This window comes from Balaenoptera ricei, chromosome 16, assembly GCF_028023285.1.
Source record: "Balaenoptera ricei isolate mBalRic1 chromosome 16, mBalRic1.hap2, whole genome shotgun sequence".
Taxonomy (NCBI): Eukaryota; Metazoa; Chordata; class Mammalia; order Artiodactyla; family Balaenopteridae; genus Balaenoptera; species Balaenoptera ricei.
The window spans coordinates 29,103,731-29,119,786 of NC_082654.1; the positions used below are offsets into that span (position 1 = coordinate 29,103,731).

General features: G+C 41.4%; 1 protein-coding gene across 4 annotated transcripts in view; it reads right to left on the minus strand.

Moving 5' to 3' along the window:
• The window catches only part of ABCC2 (ATP binding cassette subfamily C member 2), a 62,402-nt gene extending 47,313 nt beyond the window's left edge, over nt 1–15,089 (minus strand). For 3 of the 4 annotated variants that reach the window (XM_059900503.1, XM_059900501.1, XM_059900502.1), the window contains exons 1-6: nt 12,940–13,054; nt 5,189–5,314; nt 3,155–3,289; nt 2,839–2,946; nt 2,368–2,423; nt 941–1,175 (exon numbers count right to left, since the gene is read on the minus strand). In XM_059900503.1, coding sequence (XP_059756486.1) covers nt 941–1,072 — 132 coding nt within the window. In that variant the 5' untranslated portion in view covers nt 1,073–1,175; nt 2,368–2,423; nt 2,839–2,946; ... (1 more) ...; nt 5,189–5,314; nt 12,940–13,054. Of the gene's footprint in view, nt 1–940; nt 1,176–2,367; nt 2,424–2,838; nt 2,947–3,154; nt 3,290–5,188; nt 5,315–12,939; nt 13,114–15,014 lie in introns of those variants that run through there. The other variant, XM_059900500.1, reaches the window with a different exon arrangement.
• Nucleotides 15,090–16,056: the final 967 nt, after the last annotated feature.

The following is a 16,056-nucleotide window of genomic DNA, read 5'->3' on the forward strand; positions in this document are numbered from 1 at the left end:
AACCTGCTTCCCAGCTTCCACTTTTGCCTCCCAACCATCCGTTCTCCTGGCAGCTGCTTCAGTGGGCTTTCAAAAATGTAAATCTGATTGCATTACTCCTCTGCTCAAAACTTTCCACCGGCTTTCCATCAGACTTAAAATAAAATCCAGACTCCTCACCATGGCCCATGAGGGTCTACACCACTTAATCCCTGCCCCTTTTCCCGAGCTCAGCTCACCCCTCACTCGTTCAGCCTCTGTCTCCATACTCCCGCATCCTCTCTCTCTTCTCCAACCAAGCCAACCATGTTCCCCTCTCAGCTTCCCCCTCCTGCCCCCTCTGAGTGGAATACGCTTCCTTCTGATGGGCTCTTTTCATCGCTTGGATCTTGGCCCAAATGTCATCTCCTCTGAGAAGCCTCTCCTGTTAACTCTGTCTAAGGAAGCACTTCACCCCAGATACATTAACATGTTTTCTTAATAGCACTTACTATTCTGAAAGAGTAATGTATGTATCGGTTTATTATTTATTTTCCAGCTCGCTAAAGGTAAGGATTCTTTCAGGCTGATCCTTATACCTGTGCCCAGAATGGTCTCTGACACACAGTGGTACTCAATAAATATTTTCAAGTGAATAAAAAAATAAATTAGCTGCTAATGCTAAATCCCACTGACGTGCAGATTCTAGTAATGCTAAGGTATTCTTTTATTTTTCTATTTTAAAAAACATTTTATTGTGGAAAATTTCAAATATACCCCAAAGGAGAGAGATCAGTACTATATTATACTCCCATGTATCCATCACTAAGGTACCATTAGTATTGTGAATATTACTAATAATATAAAATGCACTGTACAGTATAAAGTGCTGTCAAAATGTACGGACAGAGTCACCAGGACACTGGTGTCCTCTTGCCTAAGACATATAGCACATTCGAACAGACACTCAGGGGAAAGTTACCAGGACAAGGACATCTTGACTTTGACTCTGGTTCTTGTCCAAACCATGCAGTCTGGCTCCAGGGTTCCGCTGGGTGTTCTTCTGCTGCCGTTTCTGGAATGCCTGCCTGGCCCTCTGCAGCTCTCCTGCCATGTACTTTTCAAACCTGCTGACTAGTGTCTTTGTTTTAGTCTCTTCGTCAATATCCCAGACATCTTCGAGCGTCAGAGGTTTCTTGAAGCCTTTCAAAACAACGCTGGAACAAGAGTGACCCACAGGCTGAGGCCCTGCAGGTGGGGCCAGAGGCTGTCTCCTCGCCGCCTGTCAAAACCATCCAGTCCCAGGATGCAGGGACGGAAGAATGGGGCTTCTCCCTCGCTCTACTACCCCAGCTCCTAGCTCTTGGAACTCGAGTGGGGAGAGCAGAAAAGGGAGTGGGTGGGGGTGATGGAAGGTGGGAGAAAACAAGAGAAGGGGAAGGAGTCCTACCGAATTGACAGCCAAAAGCGCGTCACCTCCCCCGATCCTGTCCCTTCCTTCTCAAACACTGGCTGCCTCTCTGCTGCCCTGGCATCTCCTTGAGGAGCCTCCACGATGCCCTTAAGGAACTGAGCAGACCTGGAGGCTGCCTCTAATACTCTCTCCCTCTAGATCAGGGCTCCTCAACCTGGGATTTGAGAACATGGATGGAAAATAAATTACATCTTTATTTTTATTAGCGTCTAACTGAAATTTAGCCTCTCCTTCTAATATGAATGTAGTCAACCCACCACAGTTCTAAAACAGAGTATTTGTGCCTTTGTTACCAGGTAACAAAAGTCACAGATGTTTTCATGGCTCATTTAACACTCATCACTGCTTTGAAACTATTAAACCCAGCCAGCATTAGGTCTTGATATTTAATGCATTAATAAAGAAGCACATGTATTACTATATCACAAATTTGGTAACTACATTTCAGTATATTTGTTTCCCTTTATAATCCCGTGTCTTTTATTGTACACATTTAAAACATCATCTGAGAAGGGATTCATGGGTGTTACCAGGCTGCCAAAGGGGTCCATGGAACTACAAAGGCCAAGGATGGCTGCTCCAGATCCTCTGGGAGCCCAGAACAGCTATTTCATCCCTTACCCAAGTCTGTGCCACACTCCTTGCCCCCAAATTTCCCTTTTCCTGTCCTACTGCCTCCTTTTCCTTCTATCCTTTTTTTTGCGTGGAACTCCTCAGGCTACCAAGAGCAAATCCCCCTCCTTCCTCTCCTCAGCTTCCCCATCTGCCCAGTGAAGGGACTGCAGTAAACTGATCTGTATGTTTTAACAGTCTCTGACTCTAAGTAGAGGAGAAATGGAAGCCATGGCAGGCACTTTTAAAATTAAGATTTCCATCACTTTCAGGAGAGTGAGGAGGGAGGGATATAGACAAGCCACACTCCAGGTATTTCCTACCTGTCATACCAACTAAACGTGATGCTACTCAGAAATGAAGCTGTGGTTGAAGGATGCTGCAAGACACACAAAAAATCAGACAGTAAATCAATGAGAAACAGGAATTCCATGGAACTCGAAAATCAGAAGCTGAGTTTTCTAAATATGATGTTGTGCTAGAAACTAGATATGACACTGAAGTAGGCTGGTCAACGTGTTTGTTTGGAGACCCTAAGGTCACCAGTAGAATGATAAGCAGACTTTTTGGGCATAGATGTATGAATTAACTGTCTATGCTGAAGCTTGGTGGGTCAATATAAAAGTCAGTGTTTCCAAATTCTAGTCACTTTGTTTCCTTACATCACAAAATGGACTATACTACTATATTCTGGGCTTGTGGGACCTCCATGAGACCTCGACATCTCAAAGTTACATCTGTCAAGATACCATCCAATTAAATAATATATGAAGTGGTCATATTTAGAGTCTCACTTTTGACGAGTCGTTTTTTTCTGAAAACGCTGAAAGGATCAGGACCAGGATCTGGAATGCATAGCAGATGAAGAACAGGCAGGAGTAGGCCAGATTAGAATTGCTGCCCTATGCGGGGGGAGGGGACAAAGAAAATGAGCCTTTTATCTGAATTAAGTCTAAACAGCCCCTATGTATCAATGCTTGTGATTAAAGTCTGTTATCAAATCCCCTAAATACAATCCTACCCTGCAACTCAATTTACCTTATGTCATTTACTCCAACTTAGAAGTTGCCCAGCGGTACCTCCTCATATCACCATCTCTTGCCTCCTTACCCTTAAGAGTGTCCGGATCAGAGTCTGAAACTGGAAAGTGCCACAGAGTATTGAGAGAATCCAGAATAGGGACAGGAACCAGGAGTCCTTCTGTATACACCATCGCCTGCTGTGCTGGATCAGCAAAACCAGGATCTAGAGAAAAATTCACATCATGTTTTGAAAAATATTGTCACTAACACCAAGGGCAAGAGGCAAGAAGGATGTCAGAGAACAGGGGAAGACACGGGGGCTGAAGGGGGAGACTGTTGTAACTAATCTGATGCCAAATAGTACATTTCCTCCCTGATACCATCCGACTTTTTCTTTCAGGACCCCAGTGCTCTCTCTGGAACTCCCTTCCCTCTCCCATCTCTATTCACCACACTTGGGCAGGGAGTCAGACAAGAACGCAAAAGGTCACCACCTGCATCTACATAGAATAACTTTGGGAGCCAGAAAAATCTTTCTAAGGCCCAAGAAAATAATTTCAGGCACTACAGTATTCAGGTTGGGGAGGCAGATTCTGCTGAATAGGTGCAAGGTGTCTGTATCACGATATTTTCTAATAATATTAGACTAAGCAATTAGCAACAGCAAAAAACTTTGCCTCGCATTATTCATTTAGTTATAATTAAATGTTGTTTTCCCAGACCCAGTGCTGTGCTAGTAAACTGGCATTCTGAAAACAAAGCCATGATTTGTGGCATGTGTGAATTTCCATGGTATAAATACTCCCACCGTGGTGGATTTCAATCTCCGACATGATGTCACCAAACGCAGGGCTGGGAAGAGAGGCACGGTCAGCTCTGTGAGCTGGCTCCAGCGCACCGCTGCCTAGACTCTTCTCTGTTTTATAACAACGGTGACAAAACGACGTCCTTACAGCGGCCAAGCAGAGCATGTTACTGAGTGAAGTGAGGGTGGAGGACGGTACTGAGCACATACCTGGTCTAATGCAACCAACTGCTACTCAGTCCTAGCTGACCGCTGCCCTGTGGGAATGTCGGCCCAAAGTTGCCAGGCATTCTGATTTTTCAAGAAAGTTTAGGAATCAAAATAATTATGTTGTATCTTCCTCTTTCAAAATGATGGTAACAGGAATTCCCTGGCGGTCCAGTGGTTAGGACTTGGCACTTTCACTGCTGGGGGCCTGGGTTCGATCCCTGGTTGGGGAACTAGGATCCCACAAGCCGCTTGACGCAGCCAAAAATAAAAAATAAATAAATAAAATAAAATAATGGTAACGAATTCAATTGTTTTTTTAAACACTGTACAGCTCTCCCTCCCCCCACAAAAAACCCTGCCTGTAGGAGAGACATAAGTTTCTGTCATCAAATTTACACAAACAAGTCTAGACTCAGTGATCCATTGATTAGAGTCACCAATCAATTTATTTTTATTTTTTTATTTTTTAATTATTTATTTATTTATTTATTTTAGTTGTGTTGGGTCTTCGTTTCTGTGCAAGGGCTTTCTCTAGTTGTGGCAAGCGGGGGCCACTCTTCATCGCGATGCGCGGGTCTCTCACCATCGCGGCCTCTCTTGTTGCGGAGCACAGGCTCCAGACGCGCAGGCTCAGCAGTTGTGGCTCACGGGCCCACTTGCTCCGTGTCATGTGGGATCTTCCCAGACCAGGGCTCGAGCCCGCGTCCCCTGCATTGGCAGGCAGACTCTCAACCACTGCGCCACCAGGGAAGCCCCCACCAATCAATTTAAAAATAATGTTTACAGCATGTAGAAAATTCTTTTACATCAAGAAACTTGGATTTCATCTGTGATCCTTAGATGGCAAGATATGAGGGCATAAGGTACACATGTTAATCATTAAAGCTAATACTTACCCTAGGAAGAAGGCATAATAAAGTAGTGTTTAAAAGCAAATGAAAAGCTAAAATTGGTTTCACCCTATTACAACCAAGCTTTGCTTCATCATAGGTCCCTTGAAAAAGATAGATGAAATTGGACTTTATTTCATTCCACAAGAGCAAATTTCAGCTGGATGGCTATGAGTAGAGAGAAGATAAAGAGGATAGAAGTGATGATGGGCCTTACCCATGTGCCCAGGTAGAGGCTTGGATTGGTATATCTAATGGCAGGGACTGTGGCTTGTCCAGTGTCTTCTGTGAGTGCAAGGGCCAGATCTATGGCTGCCAGAATAAGAAGAAACCCAACAAGCACCTGAGAAGGCAAAAAAAACACTGTTAGGAAGGTATCATTTAGAATAGAATGGTTCCCAGTAATGGATGGTAAAAATGGTAGGTAGTGCAAGATATGGAAGCAACCTAAGTGTCCATCAACAGATGAATGGATAAAGATGATGGGATACACACACACACACACATACGCACAATGGAATACTCCTCAGCCATAATAAAGAATGAAATTTTGCCATTTGCAGCAACATGGATAGACCTGGAGGGCATTATGTTTAGTGAAATAAGTCAGAGAAGGACATATACTGTATGATATCACTTATATGTGGAATCTAAAAAATGTAACAAACTAGAGAATTTATATTTATATTATATTCTTTTTGTTATCAAAAAAGCAGCAGACTCACAGAGAACAGACTAGTTGGTTACCAGTGGGGAAAGGGAAGAGGGGAGGGGCAATATAAGGGTAGGGGATTAAGAGGTACAAACTATTAAGCATAAAATAAGCTACAAGGATATATTGTACAACACGGGGAATGTAGCTAATATTTTATAATAACTATAAATGAAGTATTACCATTAAAATTGTGAATCACTATATTGTACATCTGTAACTTATATAACATTGTACATCAACTATACTTCAATAACAATGGTAGGCAATGATTCAGATAACACACTCAATTATGGAATCAATGGATATATATAATTCAAGTAATGGAATAAAGTTCAAAGTATGCTAAGTGTTGTTAAGGGATGTTGATTGTCACGGTTTTAAAATACGTCCACAAATTCTCCAATACTCCTCCCTTCAAAAGATAGCTTAGCTCCCCTTCCCTTGAGTATGGGCTGAACTCTGACTCACTTGTAATAAATAGAATATGGCAGAAGAGACAGTGTGAGACTTCCAAGATTAGGTCAGAGAAAACAATATGGCTTCCTCTTTGTTCTCTCTCTCAGATGACTCACAGCAAGGGAAACTTCCAGCCTCATCGTGAGGACACTCAAGTAGCTCTATGGAGAGGTCCACTTGGTAAGGAACTGAGACCTCCTGCCAAAAGCCATGTGGGTGTGTCAATTTAGAAGCAGATCTTCTAGCCCCAATCAAGCCTTCAGGTGACCTTAGGCAGAGCCTGCATATTAATAACAGCAACCTCATGACAGACCCTGAAGTCAGGTAAGCTGCTTCCAAATCTCTGACCCATGGAAACTGAGATTTAAAAAAAAAAAAAGTTTATTTTTAAGCCGCTAAGTTTTGGAGTAATTTGTTACATAGCAATAAATAACTAATAAAATAGATTTAAAGGGGGAATTCCTCCAACCCAATTGGTATGGCACTATTCCCTTTCCTTGGTCATTACTCCCAGCCTTCTCCCCATATCAACTTTGAAGTTAATGACTGCAACTCTGTGACCCTAAGATGACTCCAAGTCTGTCAAATATTTGTACTATGAGCTCATAAGACATGATACACATCTTGTTGTTCTAAAGGACTACCCGCCCACCCATCAGGAGGGAGAATAATTATTTCCACTGAGGAGGTCCACTAGTACCTTATCCGTCAAGATGAAGATCTTTAGTACCAGCTCCTCTACCCTCACCCCTCCCTGCTCCCATCCATCTATGCCTACTCATTCCATAAGCCTCACTCATCCAGAATGGCTCAAGCAGAGATATTGGGCCCTTTATAATGAAAACCAGTGAAGAAAGCACCTTTAACTAATAGGATAAGTGCTATTATTTAGCAAAGAATTCTTAGGAATCAATCCCATTATTGCTAAAATAAAGGCTCTTTAGGATGATTAAAAGAAAAAATTAGGAAAATCTCTCAGAACAGAGGGGAAAAGAGAAAAAGAAATTCTAAAAAGTTGAGAAGGAGGATCAATTCAGCGAGTCTAACATCTATCTAACAAGAAGTTCTAGAGATATGGAATTTTAAAATTAGAGGAAAGGAAAGAAAAGAATAATATAAAAATTTCTCAGAGATAAGAAAGACATGAGTCTTTAGGTTAAAAGTATAGAACCCACTGAATGAAAAAAGACCCCTGTAGACACTCTTATGAAATTTCAGGACATCAAGAATAAAGAGGATAAAGCTTCTAGAGAGGATAACAAAGAATGAGAAGAATTCTAACTTGGTAGCACAGGATTTGGGGGAACAACATAGCAACATCTTCAAACTTAAAAAAAATTTTTTTTGAACCTAGCATTCCATAGTCAGATCAACATTTTCAGAAAGCAAGAACCTAGAGACTTTATTTACTATTGCTCTTTCTGAAAATTTTATTGGGGGCACTAAATCTCGTTTTACACAAAGGGGCATCGAGATGAGGATATAATGTACAGCATGGTGACTATAGTTTAGAACTTTCAAATATACAATACAGTACTGTTAAGAAAGTAGATATGGAGGGCTTCCCTGGTGGCACAAGGTTAAGAATCCACTTGCCAATACAGGGGACACGGGTTTGAGCCCTGGTCCGCGAATATCCCACATGCCGCGGAGCAACTAAGCCCACGCACCACAACTACTGAAGCCTGCATGCCTAGAGCCTGTGCTCTGCAACAAGAGAAGCCACCACAATGAGAAGCCCGCACACCGCAACAAAGAGCAGCCCCCACTCGCCGCAACTAGAGAAAGCCTGCCTGCAGCAACGAAGACCCAATGTAGCCAAAAATAAAAATAAATAAAATAAATAAATTTATAAAAAAAAAAGAAAGTAGATATCGAAAGTTCTCATTACAAGAAAAAATTTATGTAACTATGTATGGTGATGGATGTTAACTAGACTTATTGTAGTGATCATTTCAAATTCTTATGCTGTACAGCTGAAACTAATATAATGTTATATGTCAATTATGCCTCAGTTTTAAAAAAGACTATAAACTGAAAAAAAAAATCTCATTTGATCTCCAGAACTTATTTATCTTCTAACTGCAAGTTTGTCATGCACTTGTGATTATAGTCAAAATACTGTATCACATACTTCAAAGTTGCTAAGAGACTAGATCTTAAATGTTCTCACACACACACAAAAAAGATAATTATGTGACATGATAGAAGTGTTAGCTAACAGTATGGTGGCAATCATATTGCAATATATAAACATATCTAATCAACACACTGTACACCTTCAACTTATACAATGTTATATGTGAATTAAGGAAGAAGAAAGGAAGAACTAGAGCCTAAAATTGATGGCAAAAAAAAAAAAAAAAGGAGGGGGAGGGGAGTTCTCTGACGATCCAGTGGTTAGTATTCAGGGCTTTCACTGTCGTGGCCTCAGGTACAAACCCTGGTCTCAATCCCTGGTCCGGAAACTAAGGTACTGCAAGCTGTGTGGTACGGCCAAATAAATAAATTAAATTAAATTGATGGCAGATTATTTTTAGGTATAAAGGTAACCTACAGAAGAACAGAACATACTCACAAAATTAAAAGACTGAGAGAAAGAGGAAGAGAGAAAAAGGAAGCTAGGGAGTTGGGTCAATGAGCTAAATTCTTTGTCTTTCATAGAGGACAGAAATAGATATTTTTTGAAGTTGATGGATCAAGAAATACAGGTATAAACACATTATTTGCAGATATGGAGGTAACCATCAAAATAATTTTAAATGGCGGTCTCTGGAGAACAGGACTAGAAGGTAGAGGGGTGAGAATGAGTCTTTTTCTTTTCATTTTGTTTTTTTGTTTGTTTCTTTAGTTTTTTAAAGAGAGTAAAAGGAAACATCTCAAAATGTTAACAGGAGTATGTCAGAGTGATACAATTATCAATGATTTCCTATTTCCCTAGAGTCGACAAACTTTCTACAATAATCAAATAAACTTTCTACAATAATGCATTCTTTTTATAATCAGAAACATACATAGGCTTTTCTTAATCACACTCAGGGAAATATTGTGGTTGTTTAATGATTACCAAGTCCGTAAATAATCTTTGCCCTTGATCTCTGAATCACTGAAGAAGTTTCAAGTGCACATGTAGTTTACTGAACTCAACTTCCTAAAGAGACACAATATCATTGGTATTAAAAAAGAAAGTACGGGGACTTCCCTGGTGGTGCAGTGGTTAAGAATCCACCTTCCAATGCAGGGGATGCGGGTTTGATTCCTGGTCGGGGAACTAAGATGCGAGGTGCTGAGAAGCAACTAAGCCCATGTGCCACAACTACTGAGCCCGTGATCCACAACTAGAGAGCCTGCGTGCCTCAACTACAGAGCCCACACACTCTGGAGCCCATGGGCTACAACTAGAGAGAAGCCCGCGTGCCACAATGAAAAATCCTGCGTGCCGGGATTCCCTGGTGGCGCAGTGGTTAAGAATCCGCCTGCCAATGCAGAGGACACAGGTTTGAGCCCTGGTCCAGGAGGATCCCACATGCCATGGAGCAATTAAGCCCGTGTGCCACAACTACTGAGCCTGCATTCTAGAGCCCGCGAGCCACAACTACTGAAGCCCACGCGCCTAGAGCCCAAGCTCCGCAACAAGAGAAGCCACCACAATGAGAAGCCGGTGCACCGCAAAGAAGAGTAGCCCCCGCTCACCGCAAACAGAGAAAGCCCGCACACAGCAAGGAAGACCCACTGCAGCCAAAAATAAATAAATATTAAAAAAGAAAAAAAAAGATCCCACATGCTGCAACTAAGGCCTGATGCAGCCATAAATAAATAAATAAATAAATATTAAAAAAAAAAAAAAAAAAAAAGTATGGAATTCCCTGGCAGTCCAAGGGCCCGGTGCTTTCACTGCCGAGGGCATGGCTTCGATCCCTGGTCCGGGAACTAAGATCCTGCAAATCATGCGGTGGAGCAAAAAAAAAAAAAAGAAAGTAAAGTGGTTTGGCCATATTTAATATCTTTCCACCTCTGCACAGTCCTCCTTTTCCCAGTGCTTTATGAAAGCACTCTGGTTGAACCTTCGACCCATTACAGAGGGTGTCTATTTCCATCACTTCCCTGGCAGACAAACGTCTAACTTCAGTTTCAATATTTTCAGGAACTACATCCCCCAGCAGACCATTCTACTATCAGACAGTTATTACCATAAGAAAGTTCTTCCACCTTTGTAATGGTCTTCACAACTGAACTTATTTAAAACCCTCTCAAAAGTCAACTGATAAAGCTGTCTCAAATTTAAGTTCTTAAACTTTGGTACAGCTGAAAATAATTTACTTATCTTTGATTTTCTGTCTTTTTTAAGTTTATGTAAGAGTAAGGGATAAAAAGGGTAAATCATCCACAAAAAAATAAAAAAGGAAAGAAAGTTCTTCTGTATGTTTGGCTAAAGTCAGCTCCCCTGGAACAACCTACACTGACTTACTTTGATCTTGCTCTCTGAAACTTTTCAGAATAAGCTAGGCAGTCTTGTATGTTATACTTCTACAAATACTTGAAGATGATTCCCATGTCTCACTAGCTCAACAGTAAGTCCACTTTTGCTGCACATCTGACCTCAGCAGATCCACAACCTCCAGAACAATACTCCTCTTTTGTTACCTTGGGACTAAATATGAGCTCATTCATTCATTCATTTTTTAATTCAATTCATTCAATTACCTACTATGCACAGGGTCCTTCGGGTAAGGGTGCACCTTTAAGCAAACTGGTAGAGTCTCGCACTAACTTAGTCAAGCAAATTGACTTAGTCCAGATGAGGTAAACACTGCACTAATGACCAAACAGCAATGACAGGTCAAGAGAATCAGAAAGGAACAAACAGCCCAAAGGCAGGTAGAACAGGAAGTGAAGAAATGAAGTCAAGTTGAGGAGTGATCCAAGAAGAAGGTTTTCAGAGAAGAAGTGAATTCTTACTTTCTGAGGAATTATACTTCTGTTTCAGAGGAGAAAGCAATCGTTCTGAAATTTTTAAGAGGACGCTACTCTGTGCCTATCACTCTCAGGGAGGAGGACAAAAAAAAGTATAAATTATAAACGAAGCTCCTGAAACTATGAGCAAGGGTGAGTGGATTATTAGCTACAGGAAAAAAAAAAGCTAATACATTTCTTTTTATCTACAGAGTTTTATCCATAGAGATTTGTATTTACAAAAGTTAAACAAACCATGATATATCCATACGATGGGATACTATGGATGAGCCTTAAACAACATGCATGAACCTTGAAAACCTTATGCTACGTAAAAGAAGCCAATAATAAAAGATCATGTATTATATGATTCCATTCGTATGAAATGTTTAGAATAGGGAAACTATAGTGACAAAGAGTATACTAGTGGTTGTTTAGGGCTAGGGGAGATGGGGAGATAGGGGTTGATAAAGGATTTCTTTCTGAGGGAAAAAAAATGTTCTAAAATAGACTGTGGTGATGGTTACACATATCATGAAAATACTTTAAAAAAAAGAATTGTATTTAAATGGGTGAAATTGTATGATATGTGAATTATTTCTCAATAAAATTGTTTATTAAAAGTTAATTAATAGCTATGATAAAAATGGGATACTGATTTACTCATTACCCAACCTTTTCTTGGAAGCTCCAGAAAATGATAGAAGCCCTCTAACTTGACTGACTAACCAAAAGCTCCGTCTCATCCCCAACGGTACTGAAGCATGCTGTTCAATGTTCAGTCTAACACACTCTTGACTCAATCCCTATTCCTAGAATGCATTTAATACCAACATTCAACAAATGCGTACCAAGTGGTAGGCCCTGTGCTGGGCACTCAGGTCAGCGAGGGAGACAATAGCCCTGCTCCAAGCTCTCGCAGACTCTTCTTCTATCCAGAGTAGGCAAAACACACCACCACCCCACCTCAGAGTGTCAATGCAAATCCAACTTCCTTTGGCCAAATTTCTTCCTTCCTTCTTTTTAGACTGCAGTAACCTGAGGTCATTGGCCTGTATGCTCATAGAACACCGAATCTAATTTGCCTCTCTAAAGCCCTGTTTAATAATCAGGACAGATAGAAAAACACCTAGTGAAAAGAAGCAGATGATAGATTTTAAGAGGTAGTTTTACAATCTCAGTTGAGGATCTTTTGGTTCTCACAAGACTTTCTCTGCATTAATCAGTGCAGCTGGCTGAGAGGCTCCTACCCTCATTCCTCCTGCAGCCCCTGTCCTTTCCATTATTTCCCTACTCAGGCATGTCACCGTGAGCACACACCCTTCCTCCCTCTACTTCGAGCGACCATCCAGACTCAGGGTTGACTTTGGAAAAATGGAAGCCCTATTTCAGATCCAAGCCTGGGGAGAAGAGCAATGTTTGGATTGGCTGAATGGTGCAGAGGACACATTAGATAGTTCATTTTTACCTCATGGTAGATGCCAACTGAATTATAGTCTCCTGATTAATTAGAACAGCTTAAAGATAGATAATCCAGTGTTTGCTTCTCAAATGCTGAAAAGACCATAACTATTCAACTGACTGATTACTCATCATTGGTGTTTCCAGAGTCCAATAGCCATAAGATTTAAGAGTCATTATTCTCATGCAAAAATCAAAGTAACTTAACTAAGAAGTATGGCAGGGGGCCAATGAGGCATGTGACAGGTGGAGACAGGGACATCCAGAGCATGGCTCTACCTGGAAAAGCTGGTTAAAGACAGGGAATAAGACACTTGAACCACCAAGAAAATGTCTCTATTGTGTACCACAAAATTAATTAGAAAATAGTGGGGTTCCCGTACCTGCTTAGCAAGGTAGAGTTTGGTTATAGAAGATTTCTTGGTCCTGGATCTATACACATAGAGAAGCTGCCAAGGGGCCAGGAGCCAAAGGAAGCCCAAGGGAATCCACACCAGAACAGTTTGCTCAAAACAAAGTGGCAGGTCCGCCTCCGGGCTATCCAGGAATGAGGAATTCTGGGGGACCAAAATGGAATGATTGTTGGATACATGCATTTTAAAAAAGAGAATACCAGCCCCCAGCCCACGCCCATCCCTACCCTTGCTTCCAAACAATTTTAACCCAGTTCTATATCCATATTTAGCCTGACCCTTTAACTAGCTGTATTTTCCTATCCAACTCCATTGATATAAATTCACCATTAAATGTCATTTAGTGACTTCTCTGACCAATCCACCCTCTAAAAACCTTTCTTTCTGTGATTCTAAGTGAATTTCTCCACCATCTATTATGATTTAATTTCACCACCACATTTGCCAAGTTGTGGGAAGGAGAGGGACCATTCCTCAACCCAACAGGGAGAACAGTCCTGGGATATAAAAACTTCTTATTCTAGTTTTTAGCATTGATTGAACTCACTGGCAGACACTCAAACCTAACCTGCAGGTAGCAGAATGCTTAGTCACATTTTGGCAGTTAATCTCCTATAGCCCCAGGGGCTTAAGTTGGATCATGAAGAGGCACATTGGAGGGAAGGCTTATTCCCAGCAAGTTTTCTACTTGTCTCTGCATTCTGCAATAAATAGAAGTATCTTGTGAGGTGAAGGTGGGGCACCAGTTCTTACATCTGAGTCATGTGAAGGTAGATTATTCTCTTCTTACAAATATTTTTTGCTTTGTTCAGCTGTTTGCACAGCCTCTTTAAAGATTGAGGTGCCCTGACCAAGATGATCTGTCGATGATTCTCAGAAAGAATTCTCTTGAGATAGCCTGGTGAGATCCTGGGGCATGTTAAGCCCTACCTTCCTGTGGTATACATGTCCTGGCCTCGAGGGCCTTGGGGTCCAGGTTCTTTCTAGGATGGGAGTGCTGTCCACGTGCTCTGCTATCTCATTCCTGCTCTTCTCCTCTCCCCATAAAATTATTTAACTTTAGAATTCAGAAGAATTACCTAAGATAGTTAAACCAGTTTAACAAGCACTCCAGATGATTCTGATCCTAGGAGTCTGCAGACCACACTTCCTCAACATCCCTAAATTTCTATTCCACTAAACCATTTGGTACTGATGCTTGCTGTCTTGAATTCTCTGCTTTAATGGTTCAAAAATTGTTTCAGGGGCTTCCCTGGTGGCGCAGTGGTTGAGAGTCTGCTTGCTAATGCAGGGGACACAGGTTCGAGCCCTGGCCTGGGAAGATCCCACATGCCGCAGAGGAACTAGTCCCGTGAGCCACAACTACTGAGCCTGCGCATCTGGAGCCTGTGCTCCGCAACAAGAGAGGCCACAATAGTGAGAGGCCCGCGCACCGCGATGAAGAGTGGCCCCCGCTTGCCGCAACTAGAGAAAGCCCTCGCACAGAAACGAAGACCCAACACAGCCAAAAATAATAAATAAATAAATAAATAATTTTTAAATAAATTGTTTCAGTGCTCAGGATGCCCAAATTTGCATCCCTAGCCTCAACTTCTAGTCACATCACTAATTGCCAGTTCCTCTAGAACATATCAGTATTATTTCAACATCAACATTTTTCAGCAAGACTCAATCATAGACCTTCTCTTTGTCCTCATACTCCACAAACAACAATTCCCCCTCCTAACATTGATGAAATTGGAAGCTTTTCCCTTATTTCTCTTTAGAGAATGCAATTTTGCAGCTACCTAGTCCGAGAAGAGTGTGGGATAAAATAAACATATTTTAGAGCAGAAATATATTATCTCTCCCACATAGAATATCCTAGGGAGATATTATGACTTATCTTAAAATAAAGAAAAAAAGAAAAAAAAGAAAGAAACCCTGAACTTTAGACCAACTGCACATCTAACTTTTCTAGTTCTTATTAGTGGTCACTCTAGGCTAATCTACTACTTGTTCCGAGTTGAGAAGAGTCAACAGTGAGGACAAGTGTAATTTCTTACCCAAAAAGTAGAGTTGCAGAACTTCTCCAGCATAATTCCTAGATCACTTCTAGAATGAAGACTCTTGTATGACTGTGTTGTTCCTTATTTACTCTTTTCCTCAGAGAAGGTGGAAGGCAAGTAGCAATATGTTATCTCCCATTCTGATGTTCTGATGTTCCAAAGGCAGGTCTTCTGACCTTTCATCCCAACAATTTAATCGTTAACCTTGCTGAGACACATATTTACATTACCCCAGTGGATAGACATGTGACTGAAGAGCCCCAGGGACAGGTAGACACCAGTTCCCAAAGTACCAGAAGCCTCTGTAGATGGGTTCATACTTAAAAGGAACCACTGAAAGATGTCAGTAGAGCTGGCTGACAAATCAGGAGTGGGGGAGCCTTTCTTTCTCCTGAGGACACATGACTTAAACAGAGAAGCATCAATAAAGGGGCATGTACCCCTAAACGTGCCACTGCATTTCTGTCTTGAGGCCTTAGAGTTTACAGAAATGTGAAACATCCTACTTCTCTGCATTTTCAATTAAGAACATAGAACTTAAAACATGGTTAAGGGGGCTTCCCTGGTGGCGCAGTGGTTGAGAATCTGCCTGACAATGCAGGGGACATGGGTTCGAGCCCTGGTCTGGGAAGATCCCACATGCTGCGGAGCAACTAGGCCCGTGAGCCACAATTACTGAGGCTGCGCGTCTGGAGCCTGTGCTCCGCAAGAAGAGAGGCCGCGATACTGAGAGGCCCGTGCACCGCGATGAGGGGTGGCCCCCGCTCGCCACAACTAGAGAAAGCCCTCGCACAGAAACGAAGACCCAACACAGCCATAAATAAAAATAAATTAAAACATGGTTAAAAATAGTGTAAACTTTGTTTGAAAAAGTCAGGTTATTAAGCAGCAAATCCAAATGTGAACCTACATATAATTTATGCATTTATGTATTTATGCAATAAGAAATCTCAGCTGTTAGGATTGTGGGTGATTTTATTTTCCTTTTTGCTTGTCTGTATTTACTGATGTTTCCATAATTATCAGGTATTATTTATGT